This window comes from Setaria viridis, chromosome 7, assembly GCF_005286985.2.
Source record: "Setaria viridis chromosome 7, Setaria_viridis_v4.0, whole genome shotgun sequence".
Taxonomy (NCBI): domain Eukaryota; kingdom Viridiplantae; phylum Streptophyta; class Magnoliopsida; order Poales; family Poaceae; genus Setaria; species Setaria viridis.
In genome coordinates, this window is record NC_048269.2 from 32,035,270 (window position 1) to 32,063,248 (window position 27,979).

The following is a 27,979-nucleotide window of genomic DNA, read 5'->3' on the forward strand; positions in this document are numbered from 1 at the left end:
ATTACATACTATGAGTGTTTCTATGCATCTGGGAGGGCTATTTTATTCATCTACTCAAAGTCCTCTGGATGGTGCTGCACTCTTGAGAGGATTTTTTTATTTTACAAAAATAAATGCTCCAATAAAAAAATTGCAAATATATACTCATATAGCCATTTGAAATGGCTATAGGTAGTTCAATGACGGAATGTTTCCTACCGTCAGTTGAATCGGCGGTATATTCCTTCTTTGTGTAATGTACTTTTAAAAAATCATAATTTTTTCATGTGGACTCGGACAAAGACAAACTTTGTAGCTCAAATGTTAGATCTGAACATTGCATCGATTATTTCGGCACAAAGACTATTCCAGATAAAAAAGGTTTGAATTAAAAAGTTGTAGACCTCGTCGAGAGCTACAATTTTCATATAAAGTTTATCTCCATCCGAGTTCGTACGAAAAAGTTAGGATTATTTTAAAATGTGCAGCATGGAAAGGGAACATTCAGCTAATTGAATGGCGGTAAGGTGGGTACGAGAGACATTCCGCTAATTCAAGTGGTTACAGGTGTCCTAGACCTCATCACAAACGACTGTAGTGCCTCTACTGTCTAGTTAATAAAGTGCAATCTTTGGCCGCAAAAAAAGGAAGAGAGAGAGGCGAGATGTGTGTTCATCCAGATGAAAATGTGTGCGCGCAATGTTTCCAATAATTGGAAGCCATTCCACACTTATACTGGGTGTAGAAGTTTTATTTCGTCAAGTATTCTCTAACCTCATTTGTTACGCATTACATACTATGAGTGTTTCTATGCATTTGGGAGGGCTATTTTATTCATCTACTCAAAGTCCTCTGGATGGTGCTGCACTCTTGAGAGGAATTTTTTTTATTTTACAAAAATAAATGCTCCAATAAAAAATTGCAAATATATACCCATATAGTCATTTGAAATGGTTATAGCTAGTTCAATGTTTCCTACCGTCGGTTGAATCGGTGGTATATTCCTTCTTTGCGTAATGTACTTTTAAAAAATCATAACTTTTTCATATGAACTCTGACGAAGACAAACTTTGTAGCTCAAACGTTTAGATCTAAACATTGCATCGATTATTTTGGCACAAAGACTATTTCAGATAAAAAAATGTTTGAATCAAAAAGTTGTAGATCTCGTCGAGAGCTACAATTTTTATATAAAGTTTATCTCCATCCGAGTTCGTATGAAAAAGTTAGAATTATTTTAAAATGTGCAGCGTGGAAAGGGGACATTCAACTAATTGAATGGCGGTAAGGTTGGAAAGGGGACATTCAACTAATTGAATGGCGGTAAGGTGGGTACGATAGACATTCCGCTAATTCAAGTGGCTATAGGTATAGTTTTGCAAAAAAAAATGTTTGGACATATATTTTAACAAAATACTAAAATAAAAAATATAAAAAAGAAAAAATTTCCTCTTGAGATCATCGATAGGAGCTCTTGTAACAGGACCTTGTGGCCGCGTTATGGGCTGTTCAACGAAGCTCCAATGTAGCTTCCGTGTGCTAGATAAGCAACATGGTTTTAAAGCCCATTAGGACTAATTAATAGGCTCAACTTATAGATAAATAAATTCAACATTTTCGAAGATTATATTCAACATTTTCTGAGAAATAGATCAACATTTAGAAATACTACATATAACATTTTTGGAAAAATAGCTACTTTCGACATCTTACACCTCCTAATTCAACATTTGGACAAATCCGGTTCAACATTTTTTCAAACAAAGTTCAACATTTCAAAATTTTGTACCTTCTTCAACCTTGAGGCAGCTTCTTCCTCATCCTCAATGGAGGCGGCATGTCCAGGGGGCGCGCGGGACCGATGTGGCCAAGGGCAACAGTGCCCTAGCGGTGCACAGGGCCGGCGCACCCTAGGGATGGTGGCGTCGAGGTCGGCACGCTTTAGGGGTGGCGGTGCCCGAGGCCACGTGCAGGGGCGGCGGCGCACGGGCCGGGGCAGTTGTAGCAAGCAGGGGCGGCGGCGCCCGGTAGGGACGTCTATCATACATACATCAATGGGCCCACCAGAAGGTTTGGACAGTTCTAAATATGAGGCTAGACACCGAGACGCATCTGATATGGAGACCATAGCGCAGGACGGTGTAGTCTACATGGAAAGACAAGACTGCAATCAAGTCCCAGATCCTAGTTGATTTCATGACAGAGTGGTAGGAGAATCAACTACCAATGCCAGCGGAACGTCTAGAGCATTGGGTCATGTATTTCGATGGATCACTCAAGCTCGAGGGTGCCGGTGTAGAAGTACTCTTAATATCTCCCAAAGGTGAACAACTCAAGTACGTCCTGAAGTGTCCAACAACGAAGCTGAATACGAGGTGCTTCTTGCACCAGCTTCGCCTGGCAGTCTCGCTAGGAATAAAGCGATTGTTAGTCTACGACGACTCACTGGTGGTGATGAATCAAATCAACGATGAGTGGGACCGCCACAAGGAGAACATGGATGTGTACTGCCTAGAAGTACGCAAGCTAGAGAACAAATTCTCTGATTTGAAGTTTCACCATATCACCCACGATAACAACGTTGCTACGGACGTCCTATCAAAGCTCGGATCCACCCGCGCTCAAGTTTCAGCAGGAGTTTTCATTCATGAGCTATACAAGCCATCAATAACGAAGCCGGCACCATTAACAACCACTGATCGAGATCCTATCGCACCAGATCGGGAGGTTATAATGATTGATGCAGACTGAACTACTCACTTCATCGACTACGTAAGGAGCACGAGCTACCCGCATAAAAAAAAGCAGTAGCGGCGCTTGGGAGAAGAGGGCAGGGCACGGATGGGATTTTGGTTTGGGGATCCAATGAACTGAACTCCTCACACGAATCTTAAACACCGGAAGCCGTATAACAAGCTGGCTGCCGGAAGCCCGATAGGATTGGCGCTGTCCGTCCCTACGCCAAGAATGTGGCCCACGGATTATTGGCTGTTCGATCAGGCGCAAAGGCGGAATCTCGTTGGGCTGAGTTGGGCTGGATTCGTTTGTCGTCTTTCTCTCTTCTTCTCCACACCCACCCCCTCGCTCGCCAGCAGACAGGGACATGGCTGCGCGCGCGGGCCTGGTCCTCCCGCACGCGCTCCTCGCCTCCTCCCGAGCTCTCACCTCGTGCCGTGCCCGTGCTCGCCTCCCCAATCCTCCTCCCACCTTCCCTACTACCTACCACCGCGGCGCCTCCTCCTCCTCCGCCTCGCCGCCGCGCCTCCGCTCCCGCTCCCACCGCGCGTCGCCGCGTGTCCTGCCGGTCCGCTCCATGGCGTCTGGGAACCCCTACGCCGCCGAGCTCGCCGCGGCAAAGAAGGCCGTCACCCTCGCCGCCCGCCTCTGCAAGGTGCCTCCTGCCCCTCCGCGGCGCTCCCCTTCTCTCCGCCCTCGTGCGGCGCGGCCCCTCGCTGCCGGGTCGTTCTTCGATTGTCAACGCTCAGGAGAATGAAAAATGTTGCTGGTTCGCGATTAACATGGTCCAGCCGCGGCTGTAATCCGCTGCTTATGATTTAAAAAAAAAACTGACTGAGAACACATAATTACCTCGAACCGTCTGAATTTTTGGGTTGTGCTCCTAAGAATGGTGAAGAACCGTGCACTGCAGCGTAGCTTACACCTTACAGTCCATGATCCAGATATAATGTACTTAAATTGACACCAGCTGTTGCAATGTATTCATGATTTTTAGTTGTTGCCAAATTTGAATGCTGGTGTAGTCGTACAGGCTAGTATGGGTGGTCTTGGATCTGGTAGAAGCCTTCAGATAGGATGATTGATTTCTGTAATCGATTGTTTTGATTCTTGACGCTGCTGTTTGAATCTGTTGCTATTTCTTTGTGTTTCCTCCCCAGACAGTGCAACAGGACATTGTGCATTCGGGTATTCAGTCTAAGGCAGACAAAAGTCCTGTCACCGTGGCCGATTATGGTACATGCTGATCCTGCAAATGTATATCTGCAAGTGCCTGAATTTTCTGTTTAGTAATGAATTGTTAATGCTATTGCGTTAATGCATAAGACTCCAAAACTTAAGCTGATGACACAAAAAAAGGGAAATTCACTTATACTTCAACACTAACCCTCACAGGCAGGCTCCCTTAGATCTACATGGAATAAGGTTTGGCGGTAATTTTTATATGGATTGTGGTAGCTAGGACTCCAAAGTAACAAGGAAAGGCACTTAGCACCTCTGGCACGCACTAACCAATTCACTCTAAAAGCTCAAGTAATGAGGAAAGGGCTTGTAATTCAATATTTGGCAGTACTAAAATCAAATTTGGAGTTAGTTTTGTAGCTTTTTAATGTTTGCACAGATGTTTTTTAGTGAGAAATGGTTAGAGGTGGAGAGAATGCTTGGAATAATATGTTGGTCATCTTAATATGTGAAACTCGTTCTTTCTTCAAACTTGCTGTTAACTCGTTACATTTTTTTTCACTCATGTAGGGTCTCAAATATTGGTCAGTCTTGCCTTGACGATGGAAGTATCTGGCCCATTTTCATTGGTGGCTGAGGAGGTAATTATAATCTTTTCTTTTACCTGTTTCCATGTAGAATTCATCAATATATTTTGTAATTAAATGGCACCAAATGCTTGCATAGGACTCGGAAGAATTGAGAAAAGATGGTGCTGAAGAAATTTTGGAAGAAATTACTGATCTTGTGAATGAAACCATCGTTGATGATGGTTCATATAACATTTCATTTTCAAAGGAAGGTATCCTCTCAGCGATTGATGATGGCAAGTCTGAGGGAGGATCATCTGGACGACATTGGGTCCTAGATCCAATCGATGGTACTAAAGGGTGAGTTCAATTGCTTAAACCAACAGGTTTCAAATCCTTTGACTGCAATAAATGGCAGATTCCTTCCACTATCTACTACTCCATCTACTATAGTACTATAGCTTTTATAGAAATGTCTTCTGGCTTGCAAAAGCTAGTGTCACTGCTTTAACTCTTTTCTAGTAGAATAAGGTAGCAGGTACTACATTTTTCATTTCGCGGACTGGTGTTTCTAGCCCACCTCTCTAATGTCTGCACACTAAGATGTGCTCATTTATTGTGATTGATTTCTTTACCATTGACAGATAATGGACGCATTTTTCCATATTTTTTTCAGATCTAGTTTAGACTACACTAAATTAGACTGTAAATTCAATATGGCATAGAGTCATCGACAGACATGGCATGTGTGGACATTTTTTTTCTACAATTGGATGTAAGCTTTTATATACAGTAAATGCCAAGTTACATTAATATGTGTTCCTGTTTTTACGTAATAATAAATAAAAAGCTAAAATTTCAGTTGTTATCTATTCCATCGTTTTGTTGTCAGCCATAGCCTAGGCACGTAGAAACACACGAGTTTCGTTAAATTAAAAATTAGTCGTGGAACTACTAAAGAATACCACATTTCATACTGCTACATCGGAAAACCTTTTCCCCATTGACATACCATAGCACAAAGAATTTGAATGATACTAACATCTGAGTGTCTGACATGTCATAGCAACCTAGTACCAGAACCATGAAGGCAGTGGAACCAGCAAAACTATTACCTAGTTGAAGTACTGATCTACTATGGAATTTAAATGAACTGCTTCTGAACACACCATTTGTGGTTCTCTTTCCAAATAAGGAATGTAAATTGATGGTATTGGTAGTTGCCTGGCCACATTGAATACCTGTGCATTCTTACCTATACTCTTCCAATAAACCATTGTAATAGTTATAGTTATAGAATAGTTTTCAATCATTCATTTTCCCTTTTTATTTGCCTATCTTTTACCTCCCTCAGCTACTACTATTTCCCTGCCATGCTAATAAATGCCCTTTTCTCATCCAATCTTTTTGTAATTTGAATCAGTTTCTTAAGGGGTGACCAATATGCAATTGCACTGGCCCTGCTTGATGAAGGTAAAATTGTTTTGGGTGTATTGGCTTGTCCAAATCTTCCTTTGTCATCAATAAGCAACCCCAATGGTAGCTCTTCGGGCAATCAAGTTGGTGCCCTTTTTTCTGCTACAATTGGTTGTGGAGCTGAAGTAGAGTCTCTAGATGGTTCTCCGCCACAAAAGGTTATAGTTTTTTTTTTGAAACTAGGTTATAGCTCTTTTTGTTTGATATGATGATTTTAACCTACTTCCTCCTCTCTGTGTTTTATATATTAATTTCTTTTGCTCACATTTTGGCTAACTAAGTTTCTAATTCTGGTTTTTTACTGACTCATGGCTGAATATAATTCAGATTGGTGTTTGCTCTATTGACAATCCAGTCAATGCCTCATTCTTCGAATCCTATGAAAGTGCACACTCCATGCATGATTTGACTAGCTCTATTGCAGAGGTTAGACCTGAACGATTATTTGTTTAGTGTAGGTTCCTAAAGTACATAACTAACCCGGTGTTTGGATGCTATCAGAAACTTGGTGTCCTAGCTCCTCCAGTTAGAATCGACAGCCAAGCAAAATATGGTGCTCTGGCCCGAGGCGATGGTGCCATTTACTTGCGTTTTCCACACAAAGGTTATAGAGAGAAGATATGGGACCATGCGGCTGGTTCAATTGTCGTGACAGGTTAATTTGAAGTTCTCTGTTCTTTTTTCAAAACATCTATTCCAAGATTTAGATTTACTCACTTTTTCCGTTGATGTTGGCTTTTGCAGAAGCTGGAGGTATAGTAACAGATGCGGCTGGAAACGACTTGGATTTCTCCCAAGGGAGATTTCTTGATCTTGACACAGGCATCATCGCAACGAACAAGCAGTTGATGCCATCACTCCTGAAGGCCGTCCAAGATGCTATTAAGGAGAAGAACCAGGCTGCTTCCCTCTTGTAGCAGTTATAGCGATCAACAAAAAATGCTAGTTGCAATACTGTTTCATATTCATACTGCCATACATGCGCCCAGCCTTTTGTTGTGACATTACAGTTTCATGTTGTACCACTTATCAGACTCTTTGCCTCTTGACGATTAGATAACCATTTTTTTCCTGAATAATTGATGTACTCCTTCGCGCGAAAAAACAAAAAAACGTACCACTTATTAGACTCCCCCGTGTTGCGAAGGAATATGAAAATATGTTGCGAAGTCTGATGTACCACTTATCAGGTGACATCACAGAAAATATGTTGCTACTTATCAGACTCCTTCGCAAAAAAAAAATGTGGTACCACTTATCAGATTAGTGAAACTAAGTCTGATGTATTTTCATATTCCTTCTATGTTATTGACCGGTAGATTCTGTGATGTCGCCTGGCTGTTTGGGCATACCACTAAGAGGTGCTAGAAATGGTCTGTAATAAAAATTTGTGTAAAAGCACTCAACTCAAGGAAAAAAGGGTTTGATCTCAGTAGTAACTAGTAGCAGGAACATGAGGGTATTTGAAAATGCAAAAATACTTGCTAGGGATAGATTATAAGGAATTAAGTTGTAGTGGATGTTAGAAACCCTTAACTTGCAAAAGAAAATTTTCTTGGAATTGCACATGGCAATAAAGATGATTTGGTACAGTACAACTGTCCTGTTTTGACTTTTGATCCGTAGGAACTGTTTGCTAACCAGCAAAAACAGATTTTTGTTTTTTTTTAAAAAGACTAATCAAACACCTACGTTCTGAAGCACACTTGCGCGGTTGTTTTTCAATAGTCAATCCTCCCTGTGACTTCACTCGCCAAGCCCACTCCGCCCGCATCAGTTCCCCACCATGTCGCAGCATCCGGAGGCCGCCGCCAACCCGTACGCCGCCGAGCTCGCCGCCGCCAAGAAGGCCGTCGCCCTCGCCTCCCGCCTCTGCCGGGTTATTTGCTTTTGATCCCACATCTTACGCTCTGTTTTCCGCCGCGTCTTTTCGGGATCCGCTCGACTGGAGTTGATGCCACTTTGCCAGGACAGATCGTCACCAAGAAGATGCGTTTAGATTTTAGTTCTACGAATGAGATGCAGTTAGCTTGTGAATTTCTGAATTGTTGGAACTTGCATAGGGGGAAAGACAGTTCTTCAGTCTGTCCCGTGGTAGTTAAGTTTGCATGGGATCTTGAGAAGGCAATCTCTGACTCAAAAGTCTGAATCGAACTCTGAAACAAATGAGGGATCCACTCGAGTTGCACGCTTTCTGAATTGTTGGATGTTCCACTGGGGAAAAGATGGTAATAGTTTAGGCCTAAGTCTGTCTTTCTTTGGGATGATAAATTTCACAGGGACGGGAAGATATGCACTGATAGATGGCTGATACCTTGCAGGCCGTTCATTTTTTTTCCCTCATTTTGGTTGGGAACGATCAAATTGGGGGTTTCATCTTGAGATGGAATCTCTGACTCTCAAACAATTAACTGTAGTTTCTTTGGATGCTTGCACATTTCCATTGTATTTACTTGTTTCCTCTTGCCCTGCCACTGTTATCTTCAGAGAGTGCAGCAGGGAATCTTGCAGTCTGACATTCAATCGAAGGCAGACAGGACTCCTGTGACAGTTGCGGATTATGGTACAGGCCGACACCCAATTTTATTTGTTTGAAATTTATAGAAGAATGTGGAGAGCATGCTATTGATGTGTTGTTATTTATCAGTTCTAGCTAATATGTGGAGCTCTTTGTAAAGAGAAAAATAAACACATAGAACTTTTGCTTCTTCTGGACTCTTGATTTAAGTACTTCTTTTGGTTTCATGATCAGGATCACAAGTATTGGTAAGTCTGGTCCTGAAGAAAGAATTACCTTCTCACTCCTTTTCAATGGTAGCTGAAGAGGTGACCCCTATATGCTTTCCTTTGTTCCATTACTGTACCCAGATTACATAAGTACTTTCCTGTAATTGATTGGTAGAATGTATTTTTGCAGGATTCAGAAGACTTGAGAAAAGATGATGCCCAAGAAATTCTAGAACACATTACTAGCCTTGTAAATGAAACCATTGCAAATGATGATTCATATAACATGTCGTTATCTAAGGAAGATGTGCTTGCTGCACTTGATGGTGGAAAATCTGAGGGAGGCCCATCTGGGCGGCATTGGATATTGGACCCAATAGATGGCACTAAAGGGTGAGTTTGATAACTTTCACGTTACCACTAATCATAGCTTATCCCGTACATATGTACTCAAGTTCAGCAAAAATAGAGCTTCACATGGGAGGGCACAGTGACATTCCATTATTTTTCTGTAAACTAGATACACCGGATGACTTGATTTATCAAATAATGATTTTATATCATTTCAACTAGTTTTTTATAAATACAAGATGCATCAGATTCACAAAGCTGAAGTTTTTATTAGCTCCTTGATTTGCCTCTCCATACACATATGAGTTGTATTTGTACTTTTATCAAACGATTTTGAAGATGTCATAGAGTAATTTCAATACTTTTTGTACCATGCAGCACCTTTGTTTACTCTGCCTCAAATCCTTATCGTGAAAATTTGATGCAGTTTCATAAGGGGGGACCAGTATGCAGTTGCACTTGGATTACTTGATGAGGGCAAAGTTGTTTTGGGTGTGTTGGGATGTCCAAATCTTCCATTAAAATCAACAAACAAGCACAATGGCAGTTCTTCTGGGGATCAAGTCGGTTCCCTCTTTTTTGCTACAATTGGTTGTGGGGCTGAAGTCGAGGCCTTAGAGGGATCTGAGCCACAAAAGGTAATTAGCGCATTTGGATTTGCTTCATGAATCATAACCACTTCCACTTTTCGTGAGTTCATTTCTTTCTTATTTTACCCTTTTATCTAACTTATATTTCAGATTACTATCTGCTCTATCAGCAATCCAGTCGACGCCTCATTCTTTGAATCCTTAGAACACTCCAAGCGTGATTTAACTAGCACCATTGGGGAGGTTGGTCCTTGATTATTTTCTTTGCCCAGAGATCTTAATAAGTATATAAGAGAATCCTTTGTTCTTATTTCGATAGAAACTTGGTGTCCAAGCTCCTCCTGTTAGAATGGATAGCCAAGCAAAATATGGTGCTCTGGCCCAAGGTGATGGTGCCATTTACTTGCGTTTTTCACAGAAAGGTTACATAGAAACAGTTTGGGATCATGCAGCTGGATCAATTATTGTCACAGGTATGATACATAATTATATTATGAGAAACAATTAATGCACAACTGAAAGATCTATTTGCTAATTGGCCCCTATCTGGTGTTTGCAGAAGCTGGTGGCATGGTAAAAGATGCCTCAGGAAATGATTTGGATTTTTCCAAAGGTAGATACCTTGATCGTGACAGAGGCATTATTGCAACAAATAGATATTTAATGCCAATGGTTCTGAAAGCAGTTCAAGAGGCTATCAAGGAGGAACAGTAGGCTGCTGTGCTCATGTAGCAGTCTCAAAATTGGTTCCAAAATTTCCTATTTGCATCACAATATCCAGTTTTACACAATCTCGTGTACAAAAATGTACAACAATCCCTGTTGTACCATATGCTATTATATCGTGGATATGAATTTATCTAATTGGACTTACCATTTGTTATGTGAATTTTCATCTTTCTTGAGAAGTTTTAGTTGAATTGGTATTGCTCAGATCATTAAGTTCAGTAAATACTTGAATGGGTCATATTCCATTCAACAGGTCTGTGATGGATAAATGATTATTACATACATGTGTGCTTAATACTAGTTATTCTTTTTCTTTTTTAAAAAGAAAGGATAAAATATGTTTGGTACTGTTAGAGAAGAAGGGAAGAATAACCAGACTGCCCTCGTTCCATTCAGTCTAGGGTTACAAGTATACAAAGTATGGGCCGAATGGGCCATAAGGCCAACATGGGCCAGAAAGGGATAAACATAAATCTGTACATATTAACAGGTACGTGTACATGAACATAATAACATAAGCTTGTATTATAATTGCATTAGGGACAAAAGTATTGTCATAATATGAGAGATTGGGGGTTCTAGTCGTCATAATAGTATACAGAAGACCAATGTGTGTTTAGTAGCATGCAGTATTTACGTTTAGATCGACTACTGTTAGGTTTTAGGGCCTTGAAAGATGAAATCCAAATGTTATAATTGTAAGTCTGATATTCATTGTGTACTCCACTAGTCAAATCTTTGGTTCTTCTCCATCTCAACACATAAACAAGGTATACTTTCCTTTGCTTGTTTTGCTGTACAACCTTTCCTTTTTCAGACTCAATTGAGCTTAGAATCTTGTCGCAGAGTTTATACTTTAGATGCCAAATTCTTGAGGGCATTTGAGTTATAGTAGTATCTGACGCTTTGAATAATTTGAGGTGATCTGTCCTTTGTACATATTGTATTCAGCTTTACTAGCTATTAAGGCGTGTTGTGCATGAACTGAAATATCTCTGTATGGCTCTATTCCACATAAATACCAGCAACAGTACAGTATGCCTATGAATTTGCTGTGAGCATCTGCCAGGTAGAACTATTGTTTTAGAGCCTGTTGAATCAGCAGTTTACTGGCTGAATTACTATATTATTTATAATGCTATATGGATCTGAATCATCAATACTTACACAACGATATTGCTCATCTAAGGCCAAGAAAACTAAACAGGTACATCAGTTGGGTAATCTGCAGGGTGCTTCATGATTGTATCCCGCAGTAATTGCTCTTGTTCACGCAGGTTGGAAGGAACCTGATCATAAACATCAGTGAAGAGCTCAGCAACTGGTGGTTTTTGCATTCTTTCTGCAACCTGAATGGCTTGAAGAAGCTGCACAGAAGTTAACAGGCGGTTAAAAATGCCATGTATTATGTATCACAGTGCTCTGGAAAGATAAATCTTTGCGTAGCAGCAATATACCTCTTTCCTCACTCTGCTCCTTAGTTCAGATTCTTCAGCATCAGACCACCAGTCGTTCCCCTGAACCCATTTTCTGTACCTGGAAATTGGATCCCTTGCTGTTCGCCAATGCTCGATCTCATCAACTGGCCTGTACTTGGTTGAATCATCAGATGTCGAGTGATGGCCAACTCTGTAAGTCAGGGCCTGAAAGTTGAACAGTCAATACTCAGATCAATTATACTCTGAAGTTTTGTTGTTTCAGGTAATGCAACTTGGTTGAATTATTCTTATTCTGCACCTCAACTAAAATCGGTCTCCCTTCAGCTATAGCCATTTCTCGGGCAGCATGGACTGCACTGTAAACGGCAAGAGCATCATTGCCATCTACTCTGATACCACGGATCCCATAAGCCTGGCCACGGATAACCACTCCATCACCTGCAAGAACACTTGATTTTAATATGGCATTTGCATTAATCACTTGTAAAGGACATGGTTCTTTATGATCAAAGGTTTCGTACTTCTGAATTGTTCAGTAGTTGGGGTGCTGATTGCCCATCCATTGTTGCGGCAGAAGAAGATCACCGGTGCTTCCATAACAGCTGCAAAGTTGAGAGCTGCATGGAAGTCTCCCTGAACATTTTTACCTGTCAGGAAGGCTGGATAACAATGGTACTGGCAAGCAACTGATCAGTGGCTGGTGAGTTTTCATCTACCTCACTTGTGCCGCCATCTCCGAAGTATGTTATAGCACATGCGTCCTTTTTGTCCATCTTCAGAGAGTAGGCAGCTCCAACAGCATGAGGGAGCTGTGTTCTGACAAATAATGAAGAAAGATAAGAATGCACTTGCCAGAATTTTCAGACATGGAAGAGATATTCCTACTTTGCACTTACGCAATAGGCGATGAGACCGTGAAATAGTTAAGGCGGTTTGATCCATAGTGAATCGGCATTTGCCTCCCTTTACCATAATCCATATTGTTCCCAAAGCATTGGTTTGCAAACTCTTGCAGTGTGAAACCACGCCACATAAGAACACCAGGTTCCCTGTACTACAATTGGGCTCCACAGATTCCAGCCAAGAAAAAGACACTGGGTAAATCACTTTCACCAGTAGTATTTCTAGATAAAGCTAAACTATGTTGGAGTTATTAATGTTGTACCTGAGGTAGCACAATGTCGTCAATACTAAGCGCAGCAGCAGATGCTATGTTGATTGCTTCCTCGCCATTGGAAGTGAGATAAAAGGAGATTCTACCCTGCCTCTGCGCTTCATAGAAGATGTTGTCCATGATCTGGAGGGTGACCATCTCACTGTACATTTTCAGGGCCACCTCCTTACTGACCTGACAAGTGTGAGTAACATTAAGCTTCAAAACAAAATTCTACTGTATATCACAGCATGTCTCAAGAGAATATCTGAAAATGGTGCGGTGAGCAGTATACCTCTTGGAATCTACTACCAGATATAGTTTTTCCGTCGTCATCAAGAACACGATAACATTTGATCCTTTCCCCGTGTGACTCCGGAAGGAAGTTCATTTCAGCCATAAATGAAACCTTCCCTCCAGGAAAGTCAATCGCCTGCAAAATTAGCGGTGCGAATTAAGCGTCACGTGTACGGACAAAATCTACATCAGCATCAGTGACAGAGACCTAGTTCCATTGACCTGAAAAGCACGGCCACAATAATCTACCACTGACCTTGGAGGCAGTGGACAAATTTACCCACCTGGAGACCTTGATCGCTAAAAAGACAGCAGCATCAACAATTGTTTTAAAACTAACAGCCACTTTGAATACAATTGACCACCTTGATCGCTAAAAAGACAGCAGCATCAACAATTGTTTTAAAACTAACAGCAGGAAGGATGACCTGGAAAAAAAAAACTCGACCGGTGGGGGAAAGATCGCCCCCACGGCATTGCACTAAGAAGAAATCTCAGCCAATCCGGCTGAGAAAACCCCCGAACACTAGCTTCACCCTATAGGGCCGCACCGCACCGTAACCTGGGCCGACCACGACCAACTGGATTGGCGACCACTGCAACTACCCACTAGTAGGAGGGCCCAAACCAACCAAGAGTGGCACTATTTTTTCAGGGTGCTAGTGAGGATTTTTTTTTTTGCTACCACCAAAATTTGAACCCTGATTTGGTATCTCCCTCAACCGGGGAAGCTTAACACTACACGAGTTTTGGCTAAGGAAGACCTAGAGATTGGAGAGACTGCTAATTTGACTTCGAAAGGGAAGGTAATATCTATTTCGAGAAAGGAGAACACATGTTATCTATATTAGTATTTACAGACATCAGCTAATCAGATACAGTCAACCACACCAACCAAACCCATGACAAAAAGAACCTATCATCCTTATCAGCTTAGTTTAGTGCTTGTTGTCAATTCTATCCACAATTGTGCTCTGCAACTTGTTCCTCCAATAATCACATGCCATACTCGTGGAAAGAGTTGGCGGCGATAGGATCAACAATCAACTTGTCCAAATTTGGAACTGCAGTAGAAGAACGTGATGAACACGGATGCAGTGGAAGAAAATGGTTCAGAAACAAAGGAGGCGCCGGGCTACCGACAAATGACACCAAACAAGGAGCAGAAGTAGATGGGCAAAAAACTGAAAAAGATGCCCTGCTATCTTTTCTGTACCAAGCCTTATCAAAAGCGTATTTTAAGGCGTGCCACTCTAGTATGGTATGCAGGATGGTCCGATGGTCTTTCTCTAGATCCTGCAGTCTTGCGCAGCAATTTGAATATTCAGAATTTCGTACTGTTGGTGCTATCTATGCGATCCAGCTGAGAGCCTGAGACAAACTGATTTCCAGGATAGAATACACAAATCAAGAAGCATGTTGCACGGCGCTAGCTAGCGCGTGAGGGGGCCGGCGACCCATCACCTGATCGCCGCCGGCGAACCCGTTCTCTGGCTCCTCCTCGTCCGCGGCGGCGGCGGCGGCGGCGCTGCTCTCCCCGGCGAAGCGCCGGACGGAGCAGAAGCCCCGGCGAAAGATTCTCTCCACCGCCGGTAGCGGTGGTGAACCAAGAACCGGCGGCGGCGCTGTTGAGCCCAAGAACCATGGGCGGGTGGGTTCGCCGCCGTGGCGCGAAAGAAGCGGCGGGAGCCTCCTCGCTGCGCGGCGCGCCAGCCACATCGCCGCCATGTCAGACACTGCCGGGTCTCCCCGTGCTCTCTCCGCTAAGCTGGAATTCCCTCAAATGCTGTAAGCTCAGCTCTCGAGTGGACGTATTTTATAGGTGGCCGTGTTGGAATTGGATAGAGCTAGACGACATGAGCAAGCAAGCGAACAATGGAAGAAGAAGATGAGAGAGAGAGAGAGAGTGGCACTGAGCTGGAAAGATAAGTGTGCGGGGAAGAGAGCGCGGCGCGGGGCATGGACGGGACGAGGAGGAGCAGACGGGCACGGCTCGCGGGGAGAGCGACGACGAGAAGGGGGCCTGGCCCACACGTCGGCGAGGGCGGCGTGCCAGGGGAACCGGGACGCTGGCGTGTGGGGCCGGGGCAGGGAAGATGAGCATGGGCGGGAGTGGTGACTGAGACCGACGTCACGAGCTTCATCCCTCCCCGGTAGGTTGGGAGCTGATGTTGGAGAGGGACCGGTGACAATGCATGCTCATGTACTAGTCTTGTTCGTGAACCATGTGCTGTCAATACTAGGCTGTACCGTGTACCCAAGGCTGATGGTGAGAGAAAGCGAAAGAAAAGGACTGTAAAACTTCTTTAGTATTTTTTCCAGCCGGAACGAATATTCATCTCCTTGTTTTTTTAGCAAACAAAAAATAGTCTTAGTGCTCCATGATTTTTTTATTAAAAATAACCTTTTTAATAAAAATATATATATTATTACAATTTATCTTAGACTATAGTTTCGGAAAACAATTTTGGTCACATTATGTTGCAGCTGTGGAAGAGTACTCTTTTCACGCCATGTGTATAGTGTGTCAAGCTGCGCTACGTTGTACCAATGTACCAATATAAGTGATCTTTGCTTGAGTAGTCACGTGTAAAGCTCCCCCCTCCCTTTTGGCTTAAGGCCCCATAATTTGTAAATATTTCTTTTCCATATATATAAAAGTTAAAAATGGTTAGGGCCTCCCCTGCCGACGGTTTGCTAAAAAAAAAAGAATATGTTGATATTAATAGAATAAAATACTTCCCTAAAAATATTTTTCTAAGAGTAATGTATAGTTTGGAGTTTGAGACAGTGTGACTTGTAAGCTATAAGCGAGATGTTATAACTATGTGCACAAGTATATACTCCATCCAAATTATTGTTTACTTTGACTTTGTTCTAGATTAAACTTCCCTTAAGTTGACAAGATTATAGAAAAGATACCCACATTTTACAAACATACAAATAGAAGTGTTTTATTCGGTACTATAGCTGTTAATGCATTGCTCTAAAAATATGGTCAAAGTTAAGAGACACTATGAGTCAAAGTGAAATGTAGTTTGAAACCGATAGAGTAGATAGCATTATATATCTATATATGTTTATAGCCATTTTAAATGTGGCACAACTAACTCGTGATCCCTTATCTTGCAGATACACGTCTGTTGACCTAACTTTCGTTTTGTCCGCCATGTCTCAAATGTTTTTTTTTTGAAAAAAGTCTCGAAAAGGGAGTTATTGAAACATGTTTTAGAAATTTCGTTGAGCTAGCTTTCTTTTTTTTTTTTTGGCGAAGAGATAGCTTCCGTTTTGAGTACGTTCAGAAACTTTTCACGGGACCCAGAAAAACTGTTCATGCCAGGATAAGAATTTTTCATTTGCGGAACCGTTTCGAAGGAGGCTGACGGCAGATGGGTTTTATAGATCGAGGGAGTGCTGTAGTGCTGTAACATTCATCACGTTGCGTGCTTACACTAGCTGTGACAGGACTGGGCCACTAGCTGCAAAATGCAGCATGGGGGCCCAGGAGGAAAGTAGAGACTAGAGAGGACTGATGGCAAGGCCAGACAAGCTCACGTGTCGTGCGTTTGCTCACTCCTTATCTCCTCCGTGGTCCAAAGTAACGAGTACGACGGACACATACTCTGCCACAGTTAATTTTAAGTAAATTTTTAGCAAGATTTCTTAAGCTCCACATGTTAAGATTTCATTTGGCGTGGTAAAATATAGTTTCAAATTTCTTAGCGACACTTTTTATTGCTCGCCTCACTTGCCTAACATGCCCTCACTCGCTGGTGGAGTGGTGATCGACGTCAAAAAGGGAAAATAAGGAATGGGAGAAAAAACAGTGGATTGATCGAAACCTAGCTCAACGAAATTTATGGCTCCTTATTACAAAAAAAAACCGAAATTTATTGTTCTCGAAAAACGCATAAGTCAGGATCGATCAGCTCAAGATAACCATGGCCAAAAAAGCATGAACCTCCATGTGAATATTGCGGTTACAAATGGCCCATCCACCCTCCGCACACGCCAAAAAAAAATGCAACAAGCAGTAGTTTTCTTTTATTTATTATAAGCAGATCGATGCACATCAGAATTAAAAGCGCAACTTGGATTTCATCAAGTAAATTTGTTGTTGCCCCGCGTAGCGGCCATCTAACGCCTGAAAAATGCCCAGAAACTTCGATTTGCGATCTGGCCCAGCGCAGGCATGGTGCTCAGCGATCTGAATACAAACCGCCATGGTCAGAAGCTGACTCTCAGTCATGCAAGACATTGATCAATTTGCGTTCTAGGAAGGCTGTCGTTGTGCACAAGCCCTGGACGGCTGGAATACTTCTGCCACATAACAGCATACAGATGCCCAATCAATTGAGCCCAGCAAAAATCACAAGCCTTCCTCGGATCCTCCATCATCTAATTAATGGTGAAACTACGCCTTTGAGACCGAAACCTCACCAGATCACACCACCCATCAGTGTGCAGTGGAAGTAGTAGCCTCCCCAGCTACGGGTCTCATGTAGCCCAAACCTTTCAGCTTCTCTACCAGCTTCCTCTCCGCAGCAGCCTGAAACCATGAACCAGTGACAATGAGCGTCAGATACACAAATTCAGAAATTGTTGTGCCGAGTTGAGCGCGCCTGTGAGTACCTCGAGCATGGGGCTGTCTTTTGGGATGTTGCATGCAAGGACTATGTTCAGACCGGTCTTCAGCACTGATACATGAGCAGATGCAAAGCTTGATGTTGTTAGTAAGCTACCATGAATGCTGACACTGCTTAACTGCCAACAGAAACAGTACCTAGACGACGGGCCATGCCTGATCCGGTGTTGTCAGAAGTTCCTCCTAGTACAGAGGTGACGCTCACTCTGTTGTCCTGCATGGGCCATGAGAAGTTAACATGGCGAAAATGGCAACAGAAATAACAAGATATCAGTTATCATGAGTCAAAACTGCGAAAAAATGACAAAAATGAAATAATTAAACATCATCTTCTAAGAAGAAACAATTACCACTTACCGGCCTAGTGGTTGCAGCAGCATACAAATGGCCAAATTTTGCCGTGTTGCATCCAACCCACACATAGATCTGATCAAAACAAATCAGAAAACCTCAAATATAATCACTCACATAACGATTCAATACACCAATTAAAGCATGAGAGATGAAACATTGCAAACAGGCAGTGAGAAACATCACATTGCAAACAGGCAGTGAGAAACATCTAAAATATGCTGAATACAGAAAGTATAGCAACGAATCAATGTTCAGACAAATCGAAGGCTATGAGCCCATTTGCCCAATGTGACCATGATATATAAATAATCACTAGAAGCTTTGCTCACAGTGACAACGTGGAACAGCCAAACACTTAGCATGTGTTTGGTTTGAGGGTTCAAAGTTTGGGATGGGTCAGACCCAGTTGGGAAGGTGTTTGGTTGAAAAACTAGTGGGTTGGGTTCATCCCAGAGAGGGAATATTCCCCCAATACCCGGGTTCATCCAGTCCGGCCAAAATGAAGGAATCGTTCCGACCCAACGGCGTCTTCATCCGTCAGTCCGTCATCTTCTTCTTCGTGCGCACGAGGCAGCTCCAGAGGATGCATGAGGCTGCACGAGCCAGCGGAGATGTCGCCGTGCGACGAAGCCAGCAGCGCTGCACGATGGGGTCGAACGGCGGCGCTGCACGGTGGAGTCGTGTGGGTGCGGGCGCGGCGGAGGATGGTGCAGGCGACGCGGCATGGAGGACGGCGCAGGCGGCTCGACGGGTGGGGAGGGGCCAGCCGGCGGCGACGCTATGAAGGCTGGAGGCACAGGAGGCAGCGGCCAGGGCGAAGAGGGGCCGGGCGAGGTGGGGTGGTGAGGGGCCAGCCGACGGCGGCGTTATGCAGGCTCGTGGCGCAGGAGGCGGCGGCGTTATGCAGGCTCGTGGCGCAGGAGGCGGCGGCGTTATGCAGGCTCGTGGCGCAGGAGGCGGCGGTCGGGGCGGAGAGGGGACGGGCGAGGCGGGTGGGGAGGGGCCAGCCGGCGGTGGCGCAGGGGAGGCTCGGGCTGCCAAGGAAGAAGATAAGGTCCGGCCAGAGGAAGAATATAGGGTGCTAGGAAAAAATAGAGGATGACAGATGGGATCCACAGTTGACAGGTGGGACCTGCTAGTAACTCATGCTAACGGTGTTAAAGAGGACATCCATCCATCCCTCTAGATATCTCTAACCAAACAAAAACTAGAATGAATCCAACCAATTCAACCAAACACGGAGTGGTCGAACCCAACCCAAAAAAGAGGGACGGAGCCAACCCAACCCACTTGATCCCCAAACCAAACACATGCTTAAGTGCCATGCTTTGTGCCATAACAAGAGACATACAGGACATACTTGTAACTTCAGGTTCCAAATTTACTCGCTTTCTTAATGGAATCTGACATCAGGTAGAACACCTTGGTTTTACCCATATGTCTAACAAATAGAACAAGTGAACAAAGCAGCAACCAGTAGTAATACCATTCACACTCTTTCCTTCAGGTGAAGGTTTCTTGGCTTATCTATAAACAAATTATTTCCTTTGCATGTCGTGCTTGGCTGTACGGATTGGACCAAAAGAGTCATGGTGGTGAATGAAGTAAGAAAACTCTGTTCCAAAATGTTAAAAAAAGTAGGGGTCTTGATTTTCTCATATTACTTGGTCAGTGCTAACTGCGTTGTGAACAATGAACACTATGTGAACAACCTTACCTCATGAGGACAAGATGGACCTGCCAATGCTAAAACTAGCATGCTTTCAGGTCATGACATGATACACTAGTAACTTTGATTTACTGAATGAAAATACAAAGCCATAAGCAACTTTTATCATAACGGACAGCATTGAAGTCATTAGAAGTAGCATAAGCAACCTTTATCATAACAACGAATTCATGATACGCCATGAATTTGAACAACTTTCAGTTTGATACTTTGATTGGAGCTAAGAAACCTTATTTACCTGTTTCGAGAGCCTAACTATCTGAAAATGAAGTGTGACATCATGAAGGTCCTCCGTGAAACAAGTGACTTGCAGGCCCTCCTCGGACGATGAAACACCTGAAGAATTATTTTGGCCCGCTGTCTGGTTTGGCGAACCCACTACCAAATCTGCAAAGCTTGTCCTCAGCTCCTCGGAAGACATATTGCGTTCCTAAAACCTGAAAAGAGATGAAATCACTTCTTCACTTCTTCAGATAGTGTGGGTAACAGGACCATCTCTTTGGATTACATAAGGCCCAACGAGGGCATTCTACTACGCAATTTCAAAGTAGTGTGATGTCCATTAGCAAGCCAATTACAATGGCCAAGAACCAAAATTGACTGGAACGAAGATTTGTGCAGTCATCTAATTGGGGTAAATCTGCTGTCTTTACCAAGTAGTAGGGCGAGATTTAGACTTCAGAGCGTGGGAATCTCGTGGGTAACAGATGCAACAGCGAAGTGGAAATCGTTTGCAATAGCAAAGACACATGGGAAGCCACATCGCTGCCGGCCAGAATCGCATGTCCCGGCAGGTACCAACTACCAAGTTGGAGTTCAGTACCCTGTCTGGACATGCGGCACAGCAACAGCCAAGTACTAATGATCCTACACACAGTGGCGGAGCCAGGATTCTAGACTTGGGTATTCCCATCTCCTAATAAATAAAAAGGTCCAGATGAACAGTAAAAGGTTCACAATATGTTAATATAGATAATCTAAAAAATAAATGTACAAAGCTGTTCAACTCTAGTGTATCCATGAAACAAAGGGAAGTCCTTAAATTACAAAATGATCTACACTTAAAGATATAAGCACTAATTAACAAAATAGTATATCAATCAGTCCTGATATCAATTGTGCTACAAAATTTCTAATTGCAAAGTTCTACTACTCAGTCTAACTGCAAAGTTCTCACCTCTGTGGCTCTGTCCTCTGGTTCACTGGCAGCAGCTCGCCTGGCTCTACTGGTTGTGAACCCCGTGACCCCGTCCCTGGCCCCTTGCGGACTGGCTGCGCCTAGCGCGCTAGGTGCCAGGCCAGCACGCAGCGCGGCACTGCAGCAGCCGGGCAGCCTGCAGCACCAAGCGCCGGCGCCGCACGGGCGCAGCCGCGCGCCGCGCAGCGGCCGAGCACCGAGCGCGAGCGGCGGGAGGACGGGAGCGCACAGCCACGGCCCCCTGCCGGAGCTCGCTCCTGTCGTGCCTCCGCCGGTTCGCCCTCCGTCCCCGCCACTCCGGCCACCGATCTACGATTTAGGGTTTTCAATGCTATGGATTTTGGGGAACGGGAGGAGGGAGATTGTCGAATGGGAGAGGAATCGAGCGAGAGAACGGAGGGCTGCCAGGCGAGCCGAGCGATGGAGCGAGACGCGGTTGCTGGCGTGCTGGCGTCCGTGGCGTGGTGGCCTTGTGGGAGCAGGCCGGCGGGTCTATTTTGTGGGCCGTAAATCCGTTATCTGTGGGCCGAAGCTGGCCTGGTGGGAAGAGGACTTCGCTTGTTGGGTTGGATGTTTGTCTGGGCTAAGTTTTAACTCACGAACGAAAATGTAGCCCAATATGGCATGTATATGTGTATTTCTTGAGTATATACTTGTTTTTCTGCAATAAAAAAGTTGGGTATTCCCAGACTGCCTCCGCCCCCTGCCTACACAAGCAGCGGATTGAAGAAAAGGTCCATGTAGCTTGCGGATTCCTCACCTTTGCTTCCGGTTCCGGCCGGGGGAGCGCAGATGAGATGGTTCCCCGGGCGGCAGGACAGGAGCAGCTTTAGGCGCAGCGGGGCTTGAGTTGGATGCAGAGATGCACACGTCGCGGTCTCGCAGAAGGGGCCAGGAGGCAGTCGGCAGGCGGCGGCGTGGGAGGGGCGGGGGGTGCGGCACGGCAGGCGAAACGGCGGAGGCACCGCTGCAGGGTGCAGGCAGCAGAGCACGGCTTTCTTGCTTTTCCGTTTCTTCTGCTCGGAGCAGAAGTTTCAGCCCACTAGGGCCCATAAGGCCAGGCTTTTTTCTGTCGTTTTTGTACGGTTCGTTGTTTTGTGAGGGCGCGGGTGGGTCGTTTTCTGTTGCTATCGTCGGCCCACTATATCTTCTTGTGTTCCGTGACTGGGTTCTGATCTTTTACGTGGTTTTTCTTTTATTTTTCGGGCCCGGTAGCTGATCCATTTGCGGGACAAGGGTGAAAATGATTGGGCAAGAAAGGGTTCACCATTGTCGCTTTCAACATTTTTACTCCAAAATAAAAATAATAGATATTGTCGGAAACAAGAACGGCGTTGGTACTCTAATAACATCGGAAACGAAACTATCCAATCGAAAGCACGTTGAAAATTATCGAAACCTATCAAAATGATAAACACGACTGACTATAGAGTATGGTACTACCATGTAACTTAACCAATCTCATGCTCAAGCGTACAATATACATGTTTCATGTTCAAAACGGTCAACGGAAGTAGATAATAAGCCTCAGTCCTCGAGACATCACAAAATTCTAAGGAACCGTTTGCAAATTGCAATGAAGCAAAACAGAGGAATGAAAAAGTGTTATGTTACAGCATAGTAAAAAGGGTAATGCTACAGCACAGCTAGCTGTCTGGTGGATGGTGAAAATATCATACGCGGGTTCACACGGAAAAAATATATTATGCTTCTTCACCACTCGTTGCCTCCACGCATTCATCTCTTATCCTTTCACTTTCCCCACCTCTGGTTCCTTCCATGAAAAGCTACCCCTCCTCATCCAGGCATCTAGCCCACACACACTAGATGCTAGTGAGATTGTAGGGTCGTCCCCCACGCCCCTAAAGGCCAAAGCAGTGCGCCCATCAAGCTCCCGTTGAGCGCCTTCGCCGCCGACCTGGGTCACGAGCTATTCCCGTTCGTGTCGTTTGATGATATGGTCGCAGAATGCTGAGTCGCTTGCTCCCATGCTGGTGGCCGAGCCATGTGCTTGCTCCTACTCATGTGCCTACCGGGAGGAGTCCATAGAAGGGGAAGATAGATGTATGCACCATGACTCCATGAGAGCATTCTATTGTGCTATGGAGGAAGAAGACTCCACGTTTAGAAGCACCAGTAAGCCACGACGTACCGAAATTTTATAATGTTGCAGTTGGTATTTCTGAGATGTTGTGATTAGTGTTTGCTGATGTTGTACTAGATGGTCTTTGATGTTGCAATATTGGTTTTAAGATGTCCAGTCTCATGTTTAATTTTTCCGACATATTGGATGGTTTGAGATGTCAGGGTCGGCCTTGCTGACGGGGAGCTTCTTTGTGATGGATATGAGGCTCCTTCATGGATGAGGTTTCTGGATCTGCACAGGACTTTTCAATGTTGCAGTAGCTTACCCGAGATGTTTCGCTAATTGACCTTTGATGTTGCATCATCTATCAAGTAGACCTGTAATGTTGCTACTGGTATAAAAAAATGTTACATGTAATGGTTTGATTTTTCATGTTGAATATTTGCTTTTGAGATGTTGCAGTAGTTAAATTGTGATATTTTGCTTGTTGGTTCAAGATGTTGCAAAAAGTTTATTAACCTAATTTTGCTGTTAGGGACCATGGCATATGGGATTTTCAGTTATGAACTCATTTTTGTGAATAGACGCGAGGCGGGTATGTCCGACCAAGGAAGAGGAGTTGCTTGTTGAAATGATGGCTTGCTGAATAGAAATCGATGTTACTTGCAACATTAAGCAAATGTTTCAGTGGAAGTTTTTTTTAATCTAATAGCAGCGTCCGATGCTACGCCCGGACGTCGGACGTCCCGGCGCTAGCAGCGCCCTAATAAACATATCCAAAATACATGTTATTTGTTTTGTAAAAGTGAAATGCTACCGTCCGAGCGTCCGGACGCGCCGGACGTCGTTCTGCTTCCCTCCACTTCCTATCCATTCCCACAGTTTTTTTTCTTCCCCATCCCCTTTCTTCTTTAACCTTCCACCCCGGTGTCCTCCTCCTCCACTCCGGCGGCCTTGTCTCCCACCCGCGCCCCACGCCGGCATCCTCCTTGCCCACCTCGACGATGTCGCGCTCCCCCACCCGGCAACCTCGTCCCCCACCCGCGCCCCACCCCAGCGTCCTCCTCTCCACCTCGACGGCGTCACGCTCTTCCACCCCGACAGCCTCGTCCCCCACCCAGGCGGCGCCCCTCCCCCCACCCCAACGTCCTCAACCCACCGGGAGCGCCCAACGCCCTCGGATCCAGTGGCCCTCTCCCCGACCCCCGCGAGATCCGAGCAAGCCCCTGACCCTCCCCTACCCCGGCCGGCGGTAGCCTCCTCAGATCCGGCGGCATCTCCTCTCCTTCGGCCGACAACGGGCAGGCTGGTTGTCGTGGATCTGAGTGTTGCAATAGGTATCTCATGGTATTGCAATAGTTATTTTTGGATGTTGCAACGGTGGCTTTTGATGTTTCATGTGTTTTGCAACAGTCTGACTTGCCAGCAATCGGGTGTTGCACCAACTTGTTCATGATATTGCATATAGTTGTTTTCTTTGTTTCGTCTCTTCTTCTTTCGTTGTTGCAATGTTGTAAAAGATATTTTTTGTTGTTGTTGCAATGTGTCTGTTTTGAATGTTGTACGAAGCAATTCGAGATATTTCATGCACGTAAAGGTGTTGCAATCCTCGGTATTGCAAGTGTTAATTTTTGATATTTCGATAGTTATTTTTCAATGTTGCGATAGAGCATCCGATAAAACAAAATTATTCCGTTATGTTCAACAAAAGAAGTGCTCCAACTTCATGGCCACATGTTCGCATACAGCAGCTTCTCGAACTCCTTGAGGCTCGCGGCCTCCGCGCACACCACCACCTGCACGCCGGCGCCGTCGTTGATGAGGTACACGAACCCCGAGCGCTCCGACTCGGCGCGCACCATCATCTGCGGCTTCCCCCACCCGTAGTCCGCGTCGTACACCGGCATGCCGAGCCAGCTGATCACCCTCAGCTCCGTCTCCGGCATGTCACCGGGGATGGGCTTCCCGTTGTTCTCCGCCAGCTCGAAGTAGTCGATGGCCGAGCGCACCACGTCGTCGTCCATCCGGCGGACGGCGCCCCTGATCCGGCCGGCGGTGTCGGCCAGCGCCTCCGAGGTGACGTCGCGCACGACGCCGGACGTCCCCACCCAGATGAGCGCGTTTCCGAAGTAACTGTCGGGAACCGGTGGCTTGATCCGGCGGCGGACGTTGGCCGGGAGGGTGAGGCGTGTGGTGGCGTCCGCCGGCAGGCCCCTCGCGACGCACACGCACCGCCACACGTGGGCGCTCAGCGCGCAAAAGGTGCTGACGCCGCCGCAGGCCTGCTTAAGGGCGGCGACATGGTCCTTGGAGATGTCGAAGACCTTGCTGGCGACGGGTCCCGAACGCTGGGTCAGGGTTAGCTTCGGGCAGAACACGGCGAAGGCGTCCGGGTTCACGAACGGCGGCGACCGCGCACGGAGGAGGGTACGGTCGTGGCAGGGGGGCTCCATCTCCATCTCCACCATGGCGCCGCCGCCTCTGCACAATGCGGCCCACGCGTGGAAGAAGCGGAACGCGCTGGTGGCGTCGGCGACGGCGTGGTGCAGCGCGGTCCCGAAGGCCACCCCGCCGCACCCGAGGAAGGTGACCTGCACGGCGAGCATGACGGACGACGGCGGGTCGACGCGGGGGACGAAGAGGTCCTTGAGCTCCGGCGACGGGACGACGTCGGCGAAGTCGGCGACGGTGAGGTCGGAGCGGGCGACGGCGAGGAGCGCGCCCTCGGCGTTGCAGTCGATGACGAACCGGCCGCCGGCGTCGACGGTGAGGCGACCGGCGAGCGGGTAGAACTCCACCAAGGCCCTGGCCAAGGACTCCTTGAGCCGCGCTACGTCGAAGAAGTCCTTCGCCGCCGCTGCATCGGCGGCGGGGTGGTAGAAGTAGACGGCCGGGGTGTGGCCCCTGTTGACCAGCAGGACGTCGAGGGGGGAGAGCCAGAGCTGCTGCCTCGGCGTGGCCTCGCTCGGGGTTACGAGGCTGCTCTCCACCACCTGCACGTCGGAACGCATCACCACCATCTTTCCTGTCGCTCTACCTTGGCTGCTAACTAATGGCCCTATGCTGCTAGGTATCTCTCTCACACACGCACGGACAGGGGACACACGTCGCCTCGCGCTCTTATATAGGGCGACACATGAGCATTCCGTGAGACTTGAGAACCGTTGAATCATCAAGTGATGGTGTTGCTTTGTGGTTCAGGGCTTTTGCTGCCGTTACACCTTTAGCCGATTGCCAGCACTCGCGTTCCTGCGAATTTAATTATTGTATTGTATTGTATTCCATTCCATGCTTGATAACTTTGTTTTCTTTGCTCTACGTGTTGGGCTACGGACCGTACGTCCACGCACCACGTCGTCGGACAAATGGAGCAATGGCCCCTAATGGCTCCTTCAGTAGCTAGCTGGTGGTGCCACAACTTAAAGGTGAAACTCTACAAATCAGATCTCTTCTCCCAACTTCACATCTCGGCCGGTAGCCCCCCTTCGAAATGCATGAGGCTGACCGCAGCATCACCATGATGACACACCCAACATAAAAAGCTCACCTGGAAGATAATTGAGACCTGCTTCCTCTATTCCAAATTCCAAATTGTAGGTCATTTTAGCTTTCCTTTCTAGTGTATAGTTTTTGCTATGCACCTGGATATAACGTATGTCTAGGTGCATAATAACATTTATGAATCTAGAAAAACTAAAAAAACTACTACTTGAAATGGAGGGAGTAATTTTTTTTTAAAGTAGAAATGGACCTGAAACGTCTGATTGTTGAACATCCTTCATCTCATCTCGTTCCTTTGCTGGGATGAGAACAGCGACTACGCCATGGTTATTTTTCCGTTGAAAACAATTGATAAGTGGCTTCTGATTTGTTATTACTCCTACTAGGACTATACATGGGAACGCGGACAGGTTTTAGAGAACATGCAATGTCGTAGAAGCAGAGTACGGACGGTGTCGTCGGGGACCTGTGGACTGTGGCACATGTTCTGCCACGCATCCTGCTAGGTTTTATAGCATGATGATCTATTATACATTGTGTACTCGCCCATGTCTTCTTCTTTAATTGTAGCGGTGTCCTGTAAACTGTAGTGGCACATGTTCTGCAAACTGTAGTGGCCTGCGGGCAGTGTCGTTGGGGACCTGTAAACTGTAGTGGCACATGTTCTGCCACGCATCCTGCTAGGGTCTCTTGGGTGCTGACTTCTGACCGACTGGCTTGCATGCGACCACGTATCCTCATCTCGGAGCCATGCATGGACGACGACAGGGGTTTGTTTGGTGTGGTGTGGGGTATGGCCGGGTATACTAGCTACTGACGACGTGGATCCGTATATGATCTGTTGAACCAGCAGACGACGTGGCTTTCTTCGGACCACGTGCTAGATTGCAGCTGTCTCCCGACGACGGCAACCGGCCCATTTTTGCCTCGTCAACTTCACGGGGGCCAGGAACATCAGAGGTAGACGACGATGATGACGCGAGACAGCAGCTATATATGCCAGTCACAGGCTCATCAGAAATTAGCACCGGCGTTCGTCTCGCCGGCCGCAAAACCAAGTTAAAAGCCGTGTCGTATAGAAAGCGATGCGTCGTACATGACCATGTACCCATAAGAGGTATCAGCGCTGAAATTAAACCCCTACACGGCGCACATATATGCTACAACAGTCTCGTAGTGTTACGAGAAACGAGCAATAGATGTACCAGAAGCATCGCTTCAAACTTTGGCGCCAGCCT

The 27,979-nt window shown here is 45.7% G+C and overlaps 5 protein-coding genes across 8 annotated transcripts; 2 read left to right on the forward strand and 3 right to left on the reverse strand.

The window, feature by feature from the left end:
- Window positions 1-3,067: 3,067 nt before the first annotated feature.
- On the forward strand, window positions 3,068-7,111 carry LOC117862843 (3'(2'),5'-bisphosphate nucleotidase). The gene is made up of 8 exons (XM_034746370.1): window positions 3,068-3,370; window positions 3,876-3,951; window positions 4,468-4,538; window positions 4,624-4,826; window positions 5,890-6,100; window positions 6,270-6,368; window positions 6,444-6,597; window positions 6,687-7,111. Exons 1-8 carry the CDS (start codon window positions 3,083-3,085, stop codon window positions 6,857-6,859), a joined length of 1,275 nt encoding a protein of 424 aa, XP_034602261.1. The 5' UTR covers window positions 3,068-3,082; the 3' UTR covers window positions 6,860-7,111.
- Window positions 7,112-7,648: 537 nt separating this feature from the next.
- On the forward strand, window positions 7,649-10,499 carry LOC117862844 (3'(2'),5'-bisphosphate nucleotidase). Its single transcript, XM_034746371.2, has 8 exons — window positions 7,649-7,821; window positions 8,430-8,505; window positions 8,695-8,768; window positions 8,860-9,062; window positions 9,448-9,658; window positions 9,761-9,853; window positions 9,930-10,083; window positions 10,170-10,499. The coding sequence occupies exons 1-8, from the start codon at window positions 7,729-7,731 to the stop codon at window positions 10,322-10,324; spliced, it is 1,059 nt and encodes a 352-aa protein (XP_034602262.1). The 5' UTR covers window positions 7,649-7,728; the 3' UTR covers window positions 10,325-10,499.
- An 820-nt stretch (window positions 10,500-11,319) lies between these two features.
- LOC117862841 (2-oxoisovalerate dehydrogenase subunit alpha 2, mitochondrial) lies at window positions 11,320-15,122 on the reverse strand. 2 transcript variants are annotated; one of them, XM_034746368.2, is made up of 9 exons: window positions 14,693-15,122; window positions 13,227-13,364; window positions 12,944-13,126; window positions 12,675-12,832; window positions 12,495-12,594; window positions 12,300-12,411; window positions 12,077-12,216; window positions 11,797-11,982; window positions 11,320-11,706 (listed from the first exon to the last, which is right to left on the reverse strand). In XM_034746368.2, the coding sequence occupies exons 1-9, from the start codon at window positions 14,954-14,956 to the stop codon at window positions 11,539-11,541; spliced, it is 1,449 nt and encodes a 482-aa protein (XP_034602259.1). In that variant the 5' UTR covers window positions 14,957-15,122; the 3' UTR covers window positions 11,320-11,538. The 2 variants fall into 2 exon arrangements, with proteins under 2 accessions (XP_034602259.1, XP_034602260.1); XM_034746369.2 differs by lacking the exon at window positions 14,693-15,122 and adding an exon at window positions 13,451-14,671.
- Window positions 15,123-17,250: 2,128 nt separating this feature from the next.
- Window positions 17,251-21,593, reverse strand: LOC117865549 (uncharacterized). 3 transcript variants are annotated; one of them, XM_034749769.2, is made up of 7 exons: window positions 21,134-21,593; window positions 20,195-20,393; window positions 18,231-18,299; window positions 18,012-18,087; window positions 17,861-17,925; window positions 17,669-17,777; window positions 17,251-17,545 (listed from the first exon to the last, which is right to left on the reverse strand). In XM_034749769.2, exons 2-6 carry the CDS (start codon window positions 20,375-20,377, stop codon window positions 17,685-17,687), a joined length of 486 nt encoding a protein of 161 aa, XP_034605660.1. In that variant the 5' UTR covers window positions 20,378-20,393; window positions 21,134-21,593; the 3' UTR covers window positions 17,251-17,545; window positions 17,669-17,684. The 3 variants fall into 3 exon arrangements, with proteins under 3 accessions (XP_034605660.1, XP_034605659.1, XP_072151161.1); XM_034749768.2 differs by having other exon boundaries at window positions 17,251-17,548; window positions 21,134-21,592; XM_072295060.1 differs by having other exon boundaries at window positions 17,251-17,777; window positions 21,134-21,591.
- A 3,239-nt stretch (window positions 21,594-24,832) lies between these two features.
- LOC117862822 (putrescine hydroxycinnamoyltransferase 1) lies at window positions 24,833-26,448 on the reverse strand. The gene has a single exon (XM_034746343.2). It carries the CDS (start codon window positions 26,411-26,413, stop codon window positions 24,965-24,967), a length of 1,449 nt encoding a protein of 482 aa, XP_034602234.2. The 5' UTR covers window positions 26,414-26,448; the 3' UTR covers window positions 24,833-24,964.
- Window positions 26,449-27,979: the final 1,531 nt, after the last annotated feature.

Coding starts and splice junctions, on each gene's coding strand:
- LOC117862843 (XM_034746370.1), top strand. CDS start 3,083: ATGGCTGCGCGCGCGGGCCTGGTCCTCCCGCACGCGCTCCTCGCCTCC. Junction 4,539..4,623: donor TTTCATTGGTGGCTGAGGAG/GTAATTATAATC, acceptor ATGCTTGCATAG/GACTCGGAAGAATTGAGAAA. Junction 6,369..6,443: donor TGACTAGCTCTATTGCAGAG/GTTAGACCTGAA, acceptor GGATGCTATCAG/AAACTTGGTGTCCTAGCTCC.
- LOC117862844 (XM_034746371.2), top strand. CDS start 7,729: ATGTCGCAGCATCCGGAGGCCGCCGCCAACCCGTACGCCGCCGAGCTC. Junction 8,769..8,859: donor TTTCAATGGTAGCTGAAGAG/GTGACCCCTATA, acceptor GTATTTTTGCAG/GATTCAGAAGACTTGAGAAA. Junction 10,084..10,169: donor TGGATCAATTATTGTCACAG/GTATGATACATA, acceptor TGGTGTTTGCAG/AAGCTGGTGGCATGGTAAAA.
- LOC117862841 (XM_034746368.2), bottom strand. CDS start 14,956: ATGGCGGCGATGTGGCTGGCGCGCCGCGCAGCGAGGAGGCTCCCGCCG. Junction 12,833..12,943: donor ACGACATTGTGCTACCTCAG/GTACAACATTAA, acceptor GCCCAATTGTAG/TACAGGGAACCTGGTGTTCT. Junction 12,217..12,299: donor AACTACTGAACAATTCAGAA/GTACGAAACCTT, acceptor GTGTTCTTGCAG/GTGATGGAGTGGTTATCCGT.
- LOC117865549 (XM_034749769.2), bottom strand. CDS start 20,377: ATGTCTTCCGAGGAGCTGAGGACAAGCTTTGCAGATTTGGTAGTGGGT. Junction 18,300..20,194: donor TAGTTAGGCTCTCGAAACAG/GTAAATAAGGTT, acceptor TGTTTTGATCAG/ATCTATGTGTGGGTTGGATG. Junction 17,926..18,011: donor AGGCATGGCCCGTCGTCTAG/GTACTGTTTCTG, acceptor CTCATGTATCAG/TGCTGAAGACCGGTCTGAAC.
- LOC117862822 (XM_034746343.2), bottom strand. CDS start 26,413: ATGATTCAACGGTTCTCAAGTCTCACGGAATGCTCATGTGTCGCCCTA.